The sequence below is a fragment of the Trachinotus anak genome, unplaced genomic scaffold, assembly GCF_046630095.1.
Source record: "Trachinotus anak isolate AG129_WGS33_773 ecotype Australia unplaced genomic scaffold, CSIRO_AGI_Tana_v1 ptg000025l, whole genome shotgun sequence".
Classification (NCBI taxonomy): Eukaryota; Metazoa; Chordata; class Actinopteri; order Carangiformes; family Carangidae; genus Trachinotus; species Trachinotus anak.
In genome coordinates, this window is record NW_027273876.1 from 11,764,874 (window position 1) to 11,778,413 (window position 13,540).

Here is a 13,540-nt window from a genome sequence, read left to right on the forward strand (position 1 = left end):
CTGTTATAGTGATACATATATTTTTCAGCGGGAAAAAAATAAAACATGTTATTTGGAGTGTTCAGTTTTATTTATCAGTATTAATTGAAATCAGTGTAAAATCTACAATGAGTCCAGGTTTTGCATAGTATCCTAATTTATTAAAAAGTGCACTGTTTAAGAGATCAATCACTTGACTCAATTAGAATTGTTCAGAGTTTCCTGAGTGTCCACCTGTAATATTCAGTGTTACCTATTTGCCACACAAACTTTGCTGGAAACTTCAATCATTTTGATAAAATGTTATTTCTTAAGTGGAAATAAAAGTAAAACATATTACAAGAGTATGGTTGGTCGTTTTATTAGACATTTCTGAGGCATTTTTGTCTTTATTAGAATTTTATTTATCAGAAGTTAAGATTCTGTAGGTAAGCAATAAAAAATATTCAAAAAGCACAGGACAATGTACCACTTTTCCCCTGGAATAAAAATATTTTAATCCTTCTTATTGGTTTGGCAAGCCTGGTTGTTTTGTAATGTTGTGTCTTTTTTTGTTTATTGTTTGTTTTGTTTTGTGTGATCTGCTGTGTTTGTGTTTTGTCTTCTGGTTGTTTATGTCATGTTTTTGTTCAATAAAAAAAAACAAAAAAAAACACGTGGAACAACAGCGTGGCATCTTCTGTATAACTTAGTGAATAAAGGTACAGTGTAGTTAATTCCCAGTCAACAAAAGAACGGAAACTGTAAACAAGCAACTGTACCCCCTAACCTGTAAACTGATAGTGTCCTCTTTCTTCTGTCAGCTGCAGGTTCAGATGTTACTAATATACACAATGACGTCAGCACTCAACTGGAAACCAGGTCTCCATCTCTTTAGCTCATGGACCTGACTCCTCCCCGAGAGCCTGCAACCCCTGGTGACAGCCACACCTCCCCTCATACAACCTCGGAGCATCCCAGCGGGCTGGGCACACAGGGTCGCCACACGCTGAGAGGCAGGGCTGTCCTGGTTGAAGAGGGACAAGGACTGACACTGAGAAGAAGATTAGGAAACAGACGGAAGTCAGAGGGGCTTCTTGCACTGCGCGGGTCAGCTGCTGATTCTCCGCTTCAGGGGTTGTGTATGATGCGCTTGGCTGGTGAACGGAAATCACCAGAAGAAGGTGAGCACAAATAACCACATGGTGATGCTTAATTCTAATTTGATTATTCAACTCATGACAAAATGTGCTATAACCTTTGATGAAAATGATGTCAGTGACATGTTCTGTATTTTGTCAGATAGAATGTGTAAATAAATTCATAACATCTCATAATTACACTTTGCTGTCTGTATTCCCGCTTGCAGAAATGAGTTTTGGGGCAGCGTGCATTTTCCTGCGTGGAGGGAAAAACATTGTAAGTGCAACAGAAAAAGCCTTTTCACATTTTTGATGGGTTTGGGCTGATGTTTGCAAACTGCTGTGAACAGTTGACAGGATTATAACCCGAAAAGGTGACAGGATAAAATGATAAGAGATTTAGACTCACAGGGAGAGGATCTGTGCCTGCTGTTTACTATTGCATGCCAGTGACACTGGCCCATATGAAGCCCACCTGCCAACATGGGCATAATCTACATTTAAATCCACGCCATCAGAAAATCCAGTTTCTCTTTGGTGCAGTGCCATTTGATTCAATAGGTATACCTCAAAAAAAAAAAAAAAAATAAAATAAGCTATCCATTTTGCTAATTGTGTAGTAGATGGGTTGGTAGCTAATTTTCTTTTTGCTTGTATTTTATGGTAATATTGTACAGTGCACAGTGTTTGTTATAAATGTCCATATGATTGGACTTAACCAACTGTTTTCTCTTCATGCAGTCCAGAGAACTGGCGGATGATGAGATTGATGGTAAGTTAAATTTTTGCATATTCCCCCTGTTTTCATCATAAAATGAACATTAAACTCTTCGCTTAGACTGACACCTCGTACATTTCATACACTCTGCTGTTGCTGTATTTTGCAGAGCTGCGTGATGCATTCAACGAGTTTGATAAAGACAAGGACGGGCTGATCAGCTGCAAGGACCTGGGGAACCTGATGAGGACGATGGGTTACATGCCCACTGAGATGGAGCTGATTGAGCTGAGCCAAAACATCAACATGAACCGTAAGTCCTTACTGGACAAAGTTTATAAAAGTGGTTGGAAAATAATGCAGATGGGGGCTGATTTGATCCAAAGGTGATACAAGCTCACAGACGTGCCATGAGAGACAGGACTTGATCAAAACTTTTAAGATGCACAGCTGTCAGAAATGCAAATGAGACTATGTCAGCACTAAGGAAGAGTGATGGATGTTTCTCATCTTTCTATTTTTTTTTATTTTTTATTTTCCTGCTAGTTGGTGGCAGAGTCGACTTTGAGGACTTTGTGGAACTGATGACTCCGAAGCTTCTGGCAGAAACAGCTGGGATGATTGGCGTGAAGGAGCTCAAAGACGCCTTTAAAGAGGTGAGGGTGAAAGGCTGTACGTAAACTTTCCAGGAGCTCTGTTTCAAAAGGAAATGAAGCAGCTATCTAGCAGCTTCAGTGCCAGATTTAGCAAAGTTACTACTCAGTCACTGCAGTTTCATTAAGATAAACAACGCACTGATGTTTCTTTTTTAATTTTCTTTTGTCTCTGTGGTCAGTTTGATGTGGACGGAGACGGAGAGATCACAACAGAGGAGCTGCGGTCGGCCATGACAAAGCTGATGGGAGAGCACATGAGTCGACGAGAGATAGATGCCATAGTGAAAGAAGTGGATGACAACGGAGACGGCACAGTAGACTTTGAGGGTACAGACTGTCATTTAGACTCAGTGATTACCAACATACATGTGTTGTGATGTTCGTCAGGTTTAGAATAAATGTGACTTTCTCGCTACACAGTAAGCTGATTCAACTTTTTGTCGTCCCTGCAGAGTTTGTCAGAATGATGTCCCATCAATGACGGCCGAGGAGAAGGTCAATCAAGAAAGTACCTTTGCACATCTGCGGTCATGCATTAATAATGATGCCGTCTTTCTCCAAAGCTCCTTGACAGATTAACTTGTACATATTCAGAACAAACGTAATAATGTTAAAATTCTAATTTAAGAAAAGTCAAGCAATATCAAATCATTCTCGGAGAGAATACACAGCTATGCAAAGACTGACAATCATATACTGAGACATTTTTTTATGTAACTATTGAAGAGATTGTGACGAATAAATAGAGCTATTATTTTGTTTGATGATATATATTGTATATACACAAAAACATTTTGGATTGTTTTGTTGAACTGACTGTACGTATTGGTAATGGGATACATTTATTCTTATTGAATTATTTAAACTACTGCATCAATTTTATCACTGAAATGATGTTGTAATGCAAAATTAACAGTCACTTTGTTACTGTTTGCCTGGATTTGTAACGTAACTCCTTGGATTACATCATTTAATTATGGATTGAATCCGACAAGTTAAATCCTGTTGACAGGTATTTCCAGACATTTGTTTGGCAAAGAACAAAATAAAACTTCTAAATATATGTGAACATTGCACATGAGTTTTGTGTGCCTCCTGAAGGGATGTCGACGCAGGGTGTGTTTTATTAAGCAGTTTGTCTGCAGGAATTTGACCTCTGACTTTGCCACATATGTGTAATGAAAGACTAAAGGGCAATCTGATAATTTGGCAAAAGAATCATAAAATAAAGCAAGTTAACAATTTACTTGTTTGAAAAAAATCATTGGCAATCATCAAAGTCATTGGCTGAATTCCATTTAGCTTCTTGATGACAACTATAAAGGTCTGCTTTGGTGTCGTGTCAGTGCTAACAAGCGAAGCAAATGTGGGACATACTCTCAGCTTGACTTTCAGAATAAATCAACTTGCATAATAATTCACAACTCTCTGGTTGTATAATAAATTGATCTATGGATTTCATGTAGAGGGGATTTAGAAACCAAAAACATCAGTGATGTTGCCGTGCTGTGGGTAGAAATGTTGAAATGTTGAGGGCTGAGTAACTTCTCTGCCCTGGCTTTGGAAGAACATCAGGATAAAGAGATTGCGGGACCAAAAATAGACAGGCCACTGATTTTATAAATGTAGCTACTGCACATAAAACACCATCTAAAAATTCTGACATCATAACTCATGCATAACAGATTTCTAGGTATTAGTTGGAAAGAAATGGCAAAAATATGCGCTTGCCTCGGCATTAAGCCTTTAAGAGGGAACAGTCTGTGCTTTTCTTTGAATTTGGTGATTCTCAGTAAAAGTTGTTCATGCTGATGGAAATTTGGAGCTAGGCTGTGGGGAATAGTTCGGGAATAGTTCGGGAATTGTATTGAAAGGACCTGTGTGGAAAAACATTGCATGTACCCAGAAGGAATCACGTCAAATCAAATCACCCCTAGTTAGCATTGTTAGCTGATTTCTACTGATACACTGTCAGGATCAGATCTGGAGTAGCAGCTTGTGCAAATTTTACCAGACAACATGAGAATAAAAATCCAAAATTTTGCGGCAGAATTTCAGCAGATTTCACCTCCCAGCCTGATACAAAGGAATTATGTACAGAAGTCATCTTGTGGTAAATCTCCAAAACAAACCGATCCAAAGCCAGCAGGGCTGAGATTAAATACCTGGGTTGAGGGATTTAGGGATGTGGATGGGGACACACTGCGCCCTCACAAACAGATGTTACCACATGACAAACTGGGCAGAACTTCAAACGGGTGGACAGATGGGGTATGAGGGCTTATAGGACCAATTAACAAAAGTGAAGCTGCGCTGTCTCTGAGCACGCGGACCTAATAACTAAACACACATCTGTCAATGGCACTCCACAGATTGGATACAAGGGGTGATAGCTGTGCCAATATGCTTAATGGATAAGTAACACATTTTGTTTTTTGTGTGGTAAATAATTGCTCTCTTGTGTGAGCAGGCGGTCAGCATGAGAATGACAGAGAAACAGTCATCTAGGATGGATTAAATGCTTTTATTTGTGCACCAATGTACATGTAATGCAAGTGTGGGTGTTTGCAGAGGGGGTCCCGTTTAAACTGAGGGGTCTAGTGCACAGGGAGGTTGATGAGGCCAAGGGAAGAAGGAGATGATGTAATGCATGCAGCCCTGCCTTTGCCCTTATCCTTCCCTGATCCCTCTAACATCCAGCATTGACCTTTATTGCATTAATCCACAATAATCTCTCTCTCAGTCGCTCTCTGACTCAATTCCGAGGTAGCCGGTCGACCCAGCAGCTTGTTGTCGTGCACATCATGAGACTGCAGTGTTAACCTCTGCAATCATCTCCCAACATCTCCATCCCCCCTGTCTTTGTTTTTTTTTTTTTTTTTTTTTTGTCCGTATTTTCATTTGTTTATTCCAAAAGTCCCAGTCCCAGTAATCCTTCTGAGAAGTAGTGGATGCACCCTGGGTATCCTCTGCTGGACCACCTGCCCTATAAGAGTTAATACAGGCTATCAAAGTCATCCAGTCTTTTCCTGTCCACATTACTCTGTGTATTTGTTTTATAACATTACATATAAACAATATTACATAATACCAACAGCTATGTGGTGTTTGCTTCTGGTTTAACAGATTTTTCACGAGTTGAGCTGAATCCAAACAACTTGTAATGTAATGTCATTTTTAACTGTGCTGAAGTATTTATTTATTCATTTCTAATTATGATACTATTATGAAAATGTTTATAGGGAGTACCTTATTATAAGTGTCAAAGAGAGAACTAACAGTGAGGACACATCTATCGTGGGGATGAGGACACTTTGTGTGTTTGTGTGTTGCTGACAGCAACATTACAATAAAAAGCTCAGTAAATTGCCTCAGTTTCATCTGATGAAATTCACCCACTCAAGTTCTATTTTGAAAATTTCACTGCTTACTACAAGTTGTAGCAATGAACAGTCAGGCTGTTTTGTTCCAATCATTTTGAATCTATTCATTTTTGCAGTTTTTCAAGTCTAATAACTGAAATATATTCAGTATTAAAATATTAATTTGTTCTTGCAAAACATGATCAAAGTGCCAGTAGGTTGGTATAAAAACTTAATTGTACCCTCTATCATGCTTTTTTTAATGCTTTCAATAGGAACCACTTTGTTACTTTTGTTTTGAAAGTGCTAAATAAAGTGCTAAGTGCTAGTGCTAAATTAATAAAGCTTTATTTGTACTGCTTTTTTTTTTTTTTTGCAGTTGTAGTTTACTGACAAGAATTTGAATTAAATATCGAAACAGATCCTCTAGTACTGAGTAGGTGCGATGAATTAAATAACTGTCTGTAGTTATTATTAGATGTTATATATAACATTTTAATTATATCGCCAGATTATGTGGATTAATTTTAAAATTGATATTTATTTTAACATAATTCATCCACTATAAGATGAAATACTGCTGATGTTAGTTTCTCTGCCAGGGGTAATGCAATAAAACTACATGCTTTGATACTTTTTTTTTTACTGAAAATGTTTTTATGATCGTGTTCGCTGACATTTCAACTGTCCAATGAAAACATTGCATTGAGAAACGGAAGCCGGAAGGGGACATTGCTCTTCAGTAAGTGTGTTGCACCTTCTCTGTTACCCTGGGAGGACTTTATCCAACAGCGTGTTTGTCTTTCAAGTGCAAGGCCAGCGAAAGTATGAGAGCTGCTCATGCACATATTGATGTGTTGCTACTGTGCTTTTAATCATAGCGGCGTCGCCTGGGTGTGTAGGTGGAAGCTAATGTTGGCTAACTGGCTAGCTGTGCTGCTAGCTGCATGCCCTGCAGCACTCAGTTCAAGTTGTAGCTCTTGTTAGAAGGTTAGAAATAACAAAGCAGCACTTTATTCATTCAATACAAGAACATCAGACTCCAGGCTCTGAAATCGCCAGTGTCTATCTCATCAGATGAGGCACTGGAAAGTTGATTGTTGAGTCACTCAAAATTCACCCAGTGTACATGTGTTGCTGACTGCTCAGACTGGTGATTCAGTCTGGGTGATCTCTTGGAGGTTTTCCTGGACAAGAGTAATCGGTTGGCTTAAAAGGGTTTCAGGGTGTCCAGTTCAGAAGATTAAACAAAACTGAACCAGTTAAGTGGAACCAGTTTGTTTATCACCAGCTGGTTTTAATGTTCTGCGTGTCTGGACAGGGATGAATAGCTTTTTGAACTGGTTGATTAATTGCTTTGCATCAGTAAGGTCATGTCAGGCTGCAGTTCTACTCTATTTTAATTATAGAATGATTTGTCACAGATAACTATTAATAATTTATTAGTATATTTTAAATGCTTCATCTATGAAATGTCAGAATAAAGGTCAGATTTACCCCAAGATCTCAATGTAATATTTTCAAACAGTTTATTGTGTTCAACCCAACATAACAAGGTTCGGTTTATAATCTGCTGTTAGAAAATAACTCATCTCTAACAGCAGGTTAGGGATGAATTAATCAGTTAGTTCACCAATAAGAAATGAATCTGTCACTACTTTGATAATCAGTCATAAATCTTTCTAGCAAAAATGCAAATGTTCAACATTCAGCTTCTCAACTTATTATTAGTATTTACTGCTTTTCTTTGTCTTATGGCATAATAAAGTGAACATGTTTGGATTTACACTGTTAGTCAAATAAAGCAAGCAATCTGAAGACTCTATATATTTCACTCTGTTACCCTGCACTTTATAAAACAGACAATTAATCAATTAATTTAGAAAATTATCAACAGGTTAATCATAATGAATAATAATAATTGTTAGTTGCAGCTCTACACCAAATCTTTATAATTTAGATGATGAATATAGATGATTTGATAAATGTTTAACCAATTAAGTATTTATCAGTGATAATTAATTAATGTATCCACTCAGTACTTGTTGCATGTCTGTGGGAAGATGAATCTGACATTCATGTTTTTTTAGTAGAATGATGTTCTATTGATGGTGTATTACATTACATTTTTTTACATTACATATATTACATTTTCTCTTTTATCCGCACAGGTCTCCACTGATGTTGACTGGATGTAGGAATCTCTCTTGGACAATTTTCTCATTCACCTGCAGAAGACTTTGCACCGGGGGGAGCTTGATCTCACCCTCTGCTCTCCGCTCTTCTGCCTCAACAGTATCATCCATCCCTCCATCTGTCCCTTCACCTACTCACAATCACAGCTTCCTAAGAAGCCGACTAACCTCGGTCCCCCTGCACCCATCTGTTTATTTCTCCTCCGCCCGCTCCCTCTGTCATTCTACTCACTGTTCAGGCGTGATGGAGCTAAAAGAGGTTCTGCAGGTGCTGGAGCAGCTCGCTCCTCTGTCACTTGCTGAGTCATGGGACAATGTTGGCTTGTTGGTCGAGCCAAGCAAATCTCGGCCTGTTAAAACCGTCCTGCTGACTAATGACCTCACGGATGCTGTCATGGAGGAAGCAGAGACCATGAGCTGCGACCTCATTATCTCGTATCACCCTCCATTATTTCGGCCAATCAAGCGTCTGGTTCAAAAAGACTGGAAGCAGCGATTGGCCGTCCGGGCAGTGGAGGCTGGGATAGCGGTCTTCTCCCCTCACACTTCATGGGATAGTGTTAAAGGAGGGGTAAACGACTGGCTGGTCGGGGGCCTTGGTAAGAGGTTGTTCTGAATGGAAACAGTGTCACATATACAGGACTTATGGTACTTGCATATTTAATGAATGTTCAAGCTAAAATGTTGTGACAGACGGGGCTGACCCACTGGTCTCCTATTCTGACCAAGTGTCAGTGTCTCGTCCACTGAGAGTTTTTTTTTTCCATCTCTGGTGTCCGTCTTTGATTCTTAGGTAGTGGTCAGGTGTCCGTGCTGAGTCAGGCCCTCGGTGGCGTCTCCCACGCTTGCAAACTGGAATTCATGGTCAGGAGCGCCGAGGAACTAAACACTGTCATGGAGGAACTGAAGGCTTGTGACGGTGGAACAACACCACAGCTTTCAGTTAGCAGGTTGTGTATATTTTTACATAGACCGACATATGTTTCTAAGGGGATCATTTTGGTGGCTACAAGTTTTGACTGATATCTTTTCACTCGAGCACCCTTTACTGTAATTACCTTCTGTGTCATACAGCATGAAGTCAACCTTTAGACACCCACAACTTCCAGTTAATCCAGCACAGTCATCTGTTAGTCTGCTTTTGTTCTCAGAGTTGTGAAAACTGTGTTTGTGCAAGATTTGTCAGTTTTATTGAAGAAACAGCCATGGTTACTTTATTCACAACAGCCGGTGTTGGTTTGTTATTCTGGGTTTGATTTTCAAGCCGCTTAGCATTTGAAGAGTCGACGTTCACACCTTGGACATCAAAGCTTCCAGCACCTTCAGTACTACAAGCTGGCAGCAGGACAGTGACAACAAAGTAAAGGCTACCATTCGGTCTGATTGATTACCTAGTTTCAGCAGGTCTGAAAGGTGACAACATACTGAAAAGAACAGAAGATAATTATTTATGTTAATTGGAACATGATCAGTAGTTATGTAAGATATACAGAATTTGTGAGTTATCAGTTGAAACATGCACAAAACATCACAAAGGTCCTTTGTTTTGCATTGGTGAATTATAGTGCGTTTACCCTTTTAACAGGCCAGACAACAGTGGGATCCATGTGAGTGTAACCTGTGCTGACTCAGCGCTGACCCCCAGTGTCCAAACACTCTTACGACACACCACTCCCAGCCAGTCCCTCAGCATCCTCAAGTTAGAGAAGGTACACCACGAACACGTCACTGTTATCACAAGATGAACAGCATTTTATCTAAAGTGATATTCATATTTCTTTTAGAAATAGAATAGGAGACCAATTGTGTTATTCAAGAAACGCAAGAAGGGTAAAAAACTGATGGAGAGATATTGATTTCTTTTAAACGCTAAAATGTCACAAAGTAGTTGTGGATAGTTATTGTGTGATTTACTGATATCATATTTCATGCACAGTTGTGACTTTTTTTTAACTAAGCCCTTCACCTGTCACTCCCTGCAGCCCCCTCTCCTGGGCCACGGCCAAGGGCGAGTCAGTGTTTTGGACCAGCCAGTAACCGTGGCAACAGCCATTCAGAAAATGAAGTCTCACCTGGGTCTCAGTCACCTCCGTTTGGCTCTAGGTTTGGGGCAGACACTAGGTACAAACAACAATTTGCTTTCATACATGAGTACACGTTTAATCAGAGAGCAATAAACTCTGGTAAATTTTACTGTTTGACAGTTTGGTTGAAATGAAATTCTGCAGACATTCGGGTCAAAATGTAACAGTTTAGATTAAGAGATGATAAAAGACACTGTAGCTCAACATTCCTTGATATCAACCAAACCGCCATATTAACAACACATACTGTGACAAAATGCGTTCACCAAAAGAGTAAATACAGCCTTATAATAAATTACACAAATACAGACCTTGTTTCAGCTTTTAAAAAATCTGGTCAAACAGAGCTTAAACCTCAGTCTATAGTCTGCACTGATGTCAGGCTGGACGAGGATTCTCTGTGGATTAATAGCCCACATATAGAGCAACCCTTAAATATGCCTTTAACATTGTGAACAAACTTATTAAAAGTGAATACATGTCATTATTCTGATATTTTTCAGAGTCCTCTGTGTGCACTGTGGCTGTGTGTGCTGGATCAGGGGCTTCAGTTCTGAGTGGGGTCAAGGCAGACCTCTACATCACAGGTAGAACTTTTAATTAAAAATTAACAATTGTATATGCAGGTGTTATGTTGTTATGCCTGCAGATCTAATACCAGATTTTACAGTATTATTATTAATGTATCAATTTTCCAGGTGAGATGTCGCACCATGAAGTGCTGGACGCTGTGGAGAAGGGAACCAGCGTCCTCCTCAGCGATCACAGCAACAGTGAGCGGGGTTTTCTGGCTGTGTTCAGGGAGAGGCTGGCTGTGCGTCTTCCTGACAGCGTCACTGTGGTGGTGTCGAGGGCTGACAGAGACCCTCTGGAGGTGGTCTGACCAGTTTGACCTTAGTCATTAACCTTTGTTGGGTAAACTGCAGATGTTTTGATCAGAGTAACAGCGATATCTGCTTTGAAATGTGTGTGAAATGACTTCCATCCAGGCTTTTTATGTAAAGCATCAACATCAAACTGCCTCATTTAATGATGAAAAGTGCTTCCTCATATATAGCATATTTCTGGCAGGACCCTTAATAAAACTGGACCCTGGTTGATCAGAAAAATGGACTGAAGCATGTGATCTGTAATCTGAATGCATGTGGCTGGTGCATGCAGCGGATTTATTTACGGGCAGCACAAAGTGTGTTTTAATCCCGATAATCGGTGACATTAACTGTGCCCTTCCCCGGTAAAGAAAGAGAATTTCACAACCACACATTTTCCCTAAATGAAATGGTATTTGCAAAATGCACACAGGGAAAAAAAAAAAAAAAGCAGTAATCCTCAGCAGATTAAAAGGCTCGATGTTTCATCATAAACCTGCTTGAGAAAATCAGAAAAGATGCTGATATGTGCCTGTTGAAACAGGAGGAACATCTGCACCAATCTGAGCAAACAACGAGAATTTAAAGACAAATTGTTTTTATTATATTGTATAAATTGATAATAAATGATGATAAATGATAAATATACTCATTAAAGAAAACTGGAGTGTTCTCTGTAAAGTGACCTTTAGACCTCAGTGAGCAAATAAAGGTGGACATCAAACCACTTAGCACATACATGTCAAAGAGCAGGCCTGTGGTAATACTTAATCCACTGTAAACAGCACACACTACCTGCCCCCCCCCCCCCGCCCCGCTCTAGTAATGGTAAAAAAACAAAACAAGTAACAATCCTCATTATCGGCTGTTAACAGAGTCTGGTGGCTGCGGCCTCTGCGCCACACCTGTCGGCTCGTAAAAACATTAAGAGACGTCACGCACACCTCGCTGCCCCCATCGAGGTAATGACCTTTCTCTCTCTGTGGCGTTGACACCTCCACTTCCCCTCAGTCCCCTCTAGCTTTTATCCTCTCCCCAGCACACACGTACACAAATGGAGTAGGAAAACAACAACTAGAACAACATTTACACTTCGCTCCAGCTGTCACTTTTATTTTGGCAGGAACGTCCATGGGCAGGTAGATTCAGGGATTGTTTGTCTGTTTTTTTGTCAGTTGGAGAGTTTCCTCTCTCCCTCCTCCATGTATTGATCCTCAGGCAGACGCTGTTTACAGGAAATGATCCACACACAGATAAAGCCACACAGTTTATCCTGTCGATCGCTGAAGTTACAAAGCCTCTAATCATGCTGAAACTGGTAATCCTCTGCTACACAGCCTCTATGGTCTGTTGACACATCCTCCCACAAGCATCACATCACTGCTGCCAGTTCTCGCCTGTTCAAAGTCTCATGATGATGTGTTTCCGCCATCGTCACCTCAAGGAATTCAAGCTTAAGCAACAAAAGCAAAATGGAGAACTTTGCTGACAACAGAGAATACATTAGCAGCCAAAAAATATTATCAAGAAGGAAGATCCATGCTGTTGATTTTTTGGAGTTGAAGACATCTTAAACTCCACTGCAACTGGTTTGCATGCATGAAAGTGCAAGTACTTATATTCAGTGCTACTTTATACTTCTGCTTCACTGTATTTCAGAGGGAAATGTTTTTTGTCCTACAAATATTCATGCATTAATAATAATAATCTGCTGACATCATAAATAATAATACAACACTAAAATGAGCAACACTGCTGCATAAAGAGACTTTTTTTTTTACCTTAATTACCTTTTTCTAATAACACTTCTGTCCATCAATAATATTTTGAATGCAGGACTTATAAAGAAGTGTTCTCGCATTGTTGTATTGATACTTTAAAGTGAATCCGATCTGAAGACCCACCTGCTCAAACTAACTGGTTAACCTGTCTGGTACTATCAACAGAGGCTTGTGTGTGTGGTCTACCTTGTTGTGTTTTATTGTGTTTTAACTAGATATCCTGTCCTGTCACAGGAAAGCAGAATTTGTGAAGAAACGATCCATTCGTCAGTTCTACTGTTGAATTGATTTGGGTAATGCTTGGCCACATTCAGCTGTAATACTGAGCTCATGCCTTAATCCAAACCTACATATAAACTTCCAGACACTCGTGTTTGTGTAGCGGCCAAATTGCAGCCATCGGCCAAAGTGTCTTCCTCCTCCAACTTGATTCGGGGCCTGACTCCCTGCAGAGAGGCACTAACAGGCAGAGCGCTGAGAGGAAGAGACATGTCATCAAGTCATCAAACAGCCACAGGGGACCTGCCAGTAAACTCCCAGATTTATGTGGATGTTTAAGAGCCATTTGAAACTTGAGAAGCATTTACAAGAATTATTTCATTCTTAGAAAAGTGTCAACACCACAATGTAAAAGTGCTCAATTACAAGTCAAAGCTCTGTCAAAGAACTGAAGTATCAGCAACAAAGAAGTTCTGTAGATAGTATATTATTTCATTCTTTCATTGTTGATGTGTAAGCAAAGTCATAGTGTTTACTTACTTTAAATAATTTGGCT

The 13,540-nt window shown here is 39.7% G+C and overlaps 2 protein-coding genes across 5 annotated transcripts; both read left to right on the forward strand.

The window, feature by feature from the left end:
- Positions 1–844: 844 nt before the first annotated feature.
- Positions 845–3,537, forward strand: cabp5a (calcium binding protein 5a). Its single transcript, XM_071463388.1, has 7 exons — positions 845–1,142; positions 1,328–1,377; positions 1,842–1,872; positions 1,988–2,131; positions 2,365–2,474; positions 2,654–2,801; positions 2,927–3,537. The coding sequence occupies exons 1-7, from the start codon at positions 860–862 to the stop codon at positions 2,953–2,955; spliced, it is 795 nt and encodes a 264-aa protein (XP_071319489.1). The 5' UTR covers positions 845–859; the 3' UTR covers positions 2,956–3,537.
- A 2,952-nt stretch (positions 3,538–6,489) lies between these two features.
- nif3l1 (NIF3 NGG1 interacting factor 3-like 1 (S. cerevisiae)) lies at positions 6,490–11,224 on the forward strand. 4 transcript variants are annotated; one of them, XM_071462993.1, is made up of 7 exons: positions 6,490–6,578; positions 8,008–8,630; positions 8,825–8,981; positions 9,617–9,740; positions 10,014–10,152; positions 10,619–10,702; positions 10,814–11,224. In XM_071462993.1, exons 2-7 carry the CDS (start codon positions 8,018–8,020, stop codon positions 10,996–10,998), a joined length of 1,302 nt encoding a protein of 433 aa, XP_071319094.1. In that variant the 5' UTR covers positions 6,490–6,578; positions 8,008–8,017; the 3' UTR covers positions 10,999–11,224. The 4 variants fall into 4 exon arrangements, with proteins under 4 accessions (XP_071319094.1, XP_071319093.1, XP_071319096.1 ...); XM_071462992.1 differs by having other exon boundaries at positions 6,569–6,661; XM_071462995.1 differs by lacking the exon at positions 6,490–6,578 and adding an exon at positions 6,589–6,696 and having other exon boundaries at positions 8,016–8,630.
- The last annotated feature ends 2,316 nt before the right edge of the window (positions 11,225–13,540 follow it).

Coding starts and splice junctions, on each gene's coding strand:
- nif3l1 (XM_071462993.1), top strand. CDS start 8,018: ATGTTGACTGGATGTAGGAATCTCTCTTGGACAATTTTCTCATTCACC. Junction 8,631..8,824: donor CTGGCTGGTCGGGGGCCTTG/GTAAGAGGTTGT, acceptor TTTGATTCTTAG/GTAGTGGTCAGGTGTCCGTG. Junction 10,153..10,618: donor AGGTTTGGGGCAGACACTAG/GTACAAACAACA, acceptor GATATTTTTCAG/AGTCCTCTGTGTGCACTGTG.
- cabp5a (XM_071463388.1), top strand. CDS start 860: ATGGACCTGACTCCTCCCCGAGAGCCTGCAACCCCTGGTGACAGCCAC. Junction 1,378..1,841: donor TGCGTGGAGGGAAAAACATT/GTAAGTGCAACA, acceptor CTCTTCATGCAG/TCCAGAGAACTGGCGGATGA. Junction 2,802..2,926: donor CGGCACAGTAGACTTTGAGG/GTACAGACTGTC, acceptor TCGTCCCTGCAG/AGTTTGTCAGAATGATGTCC.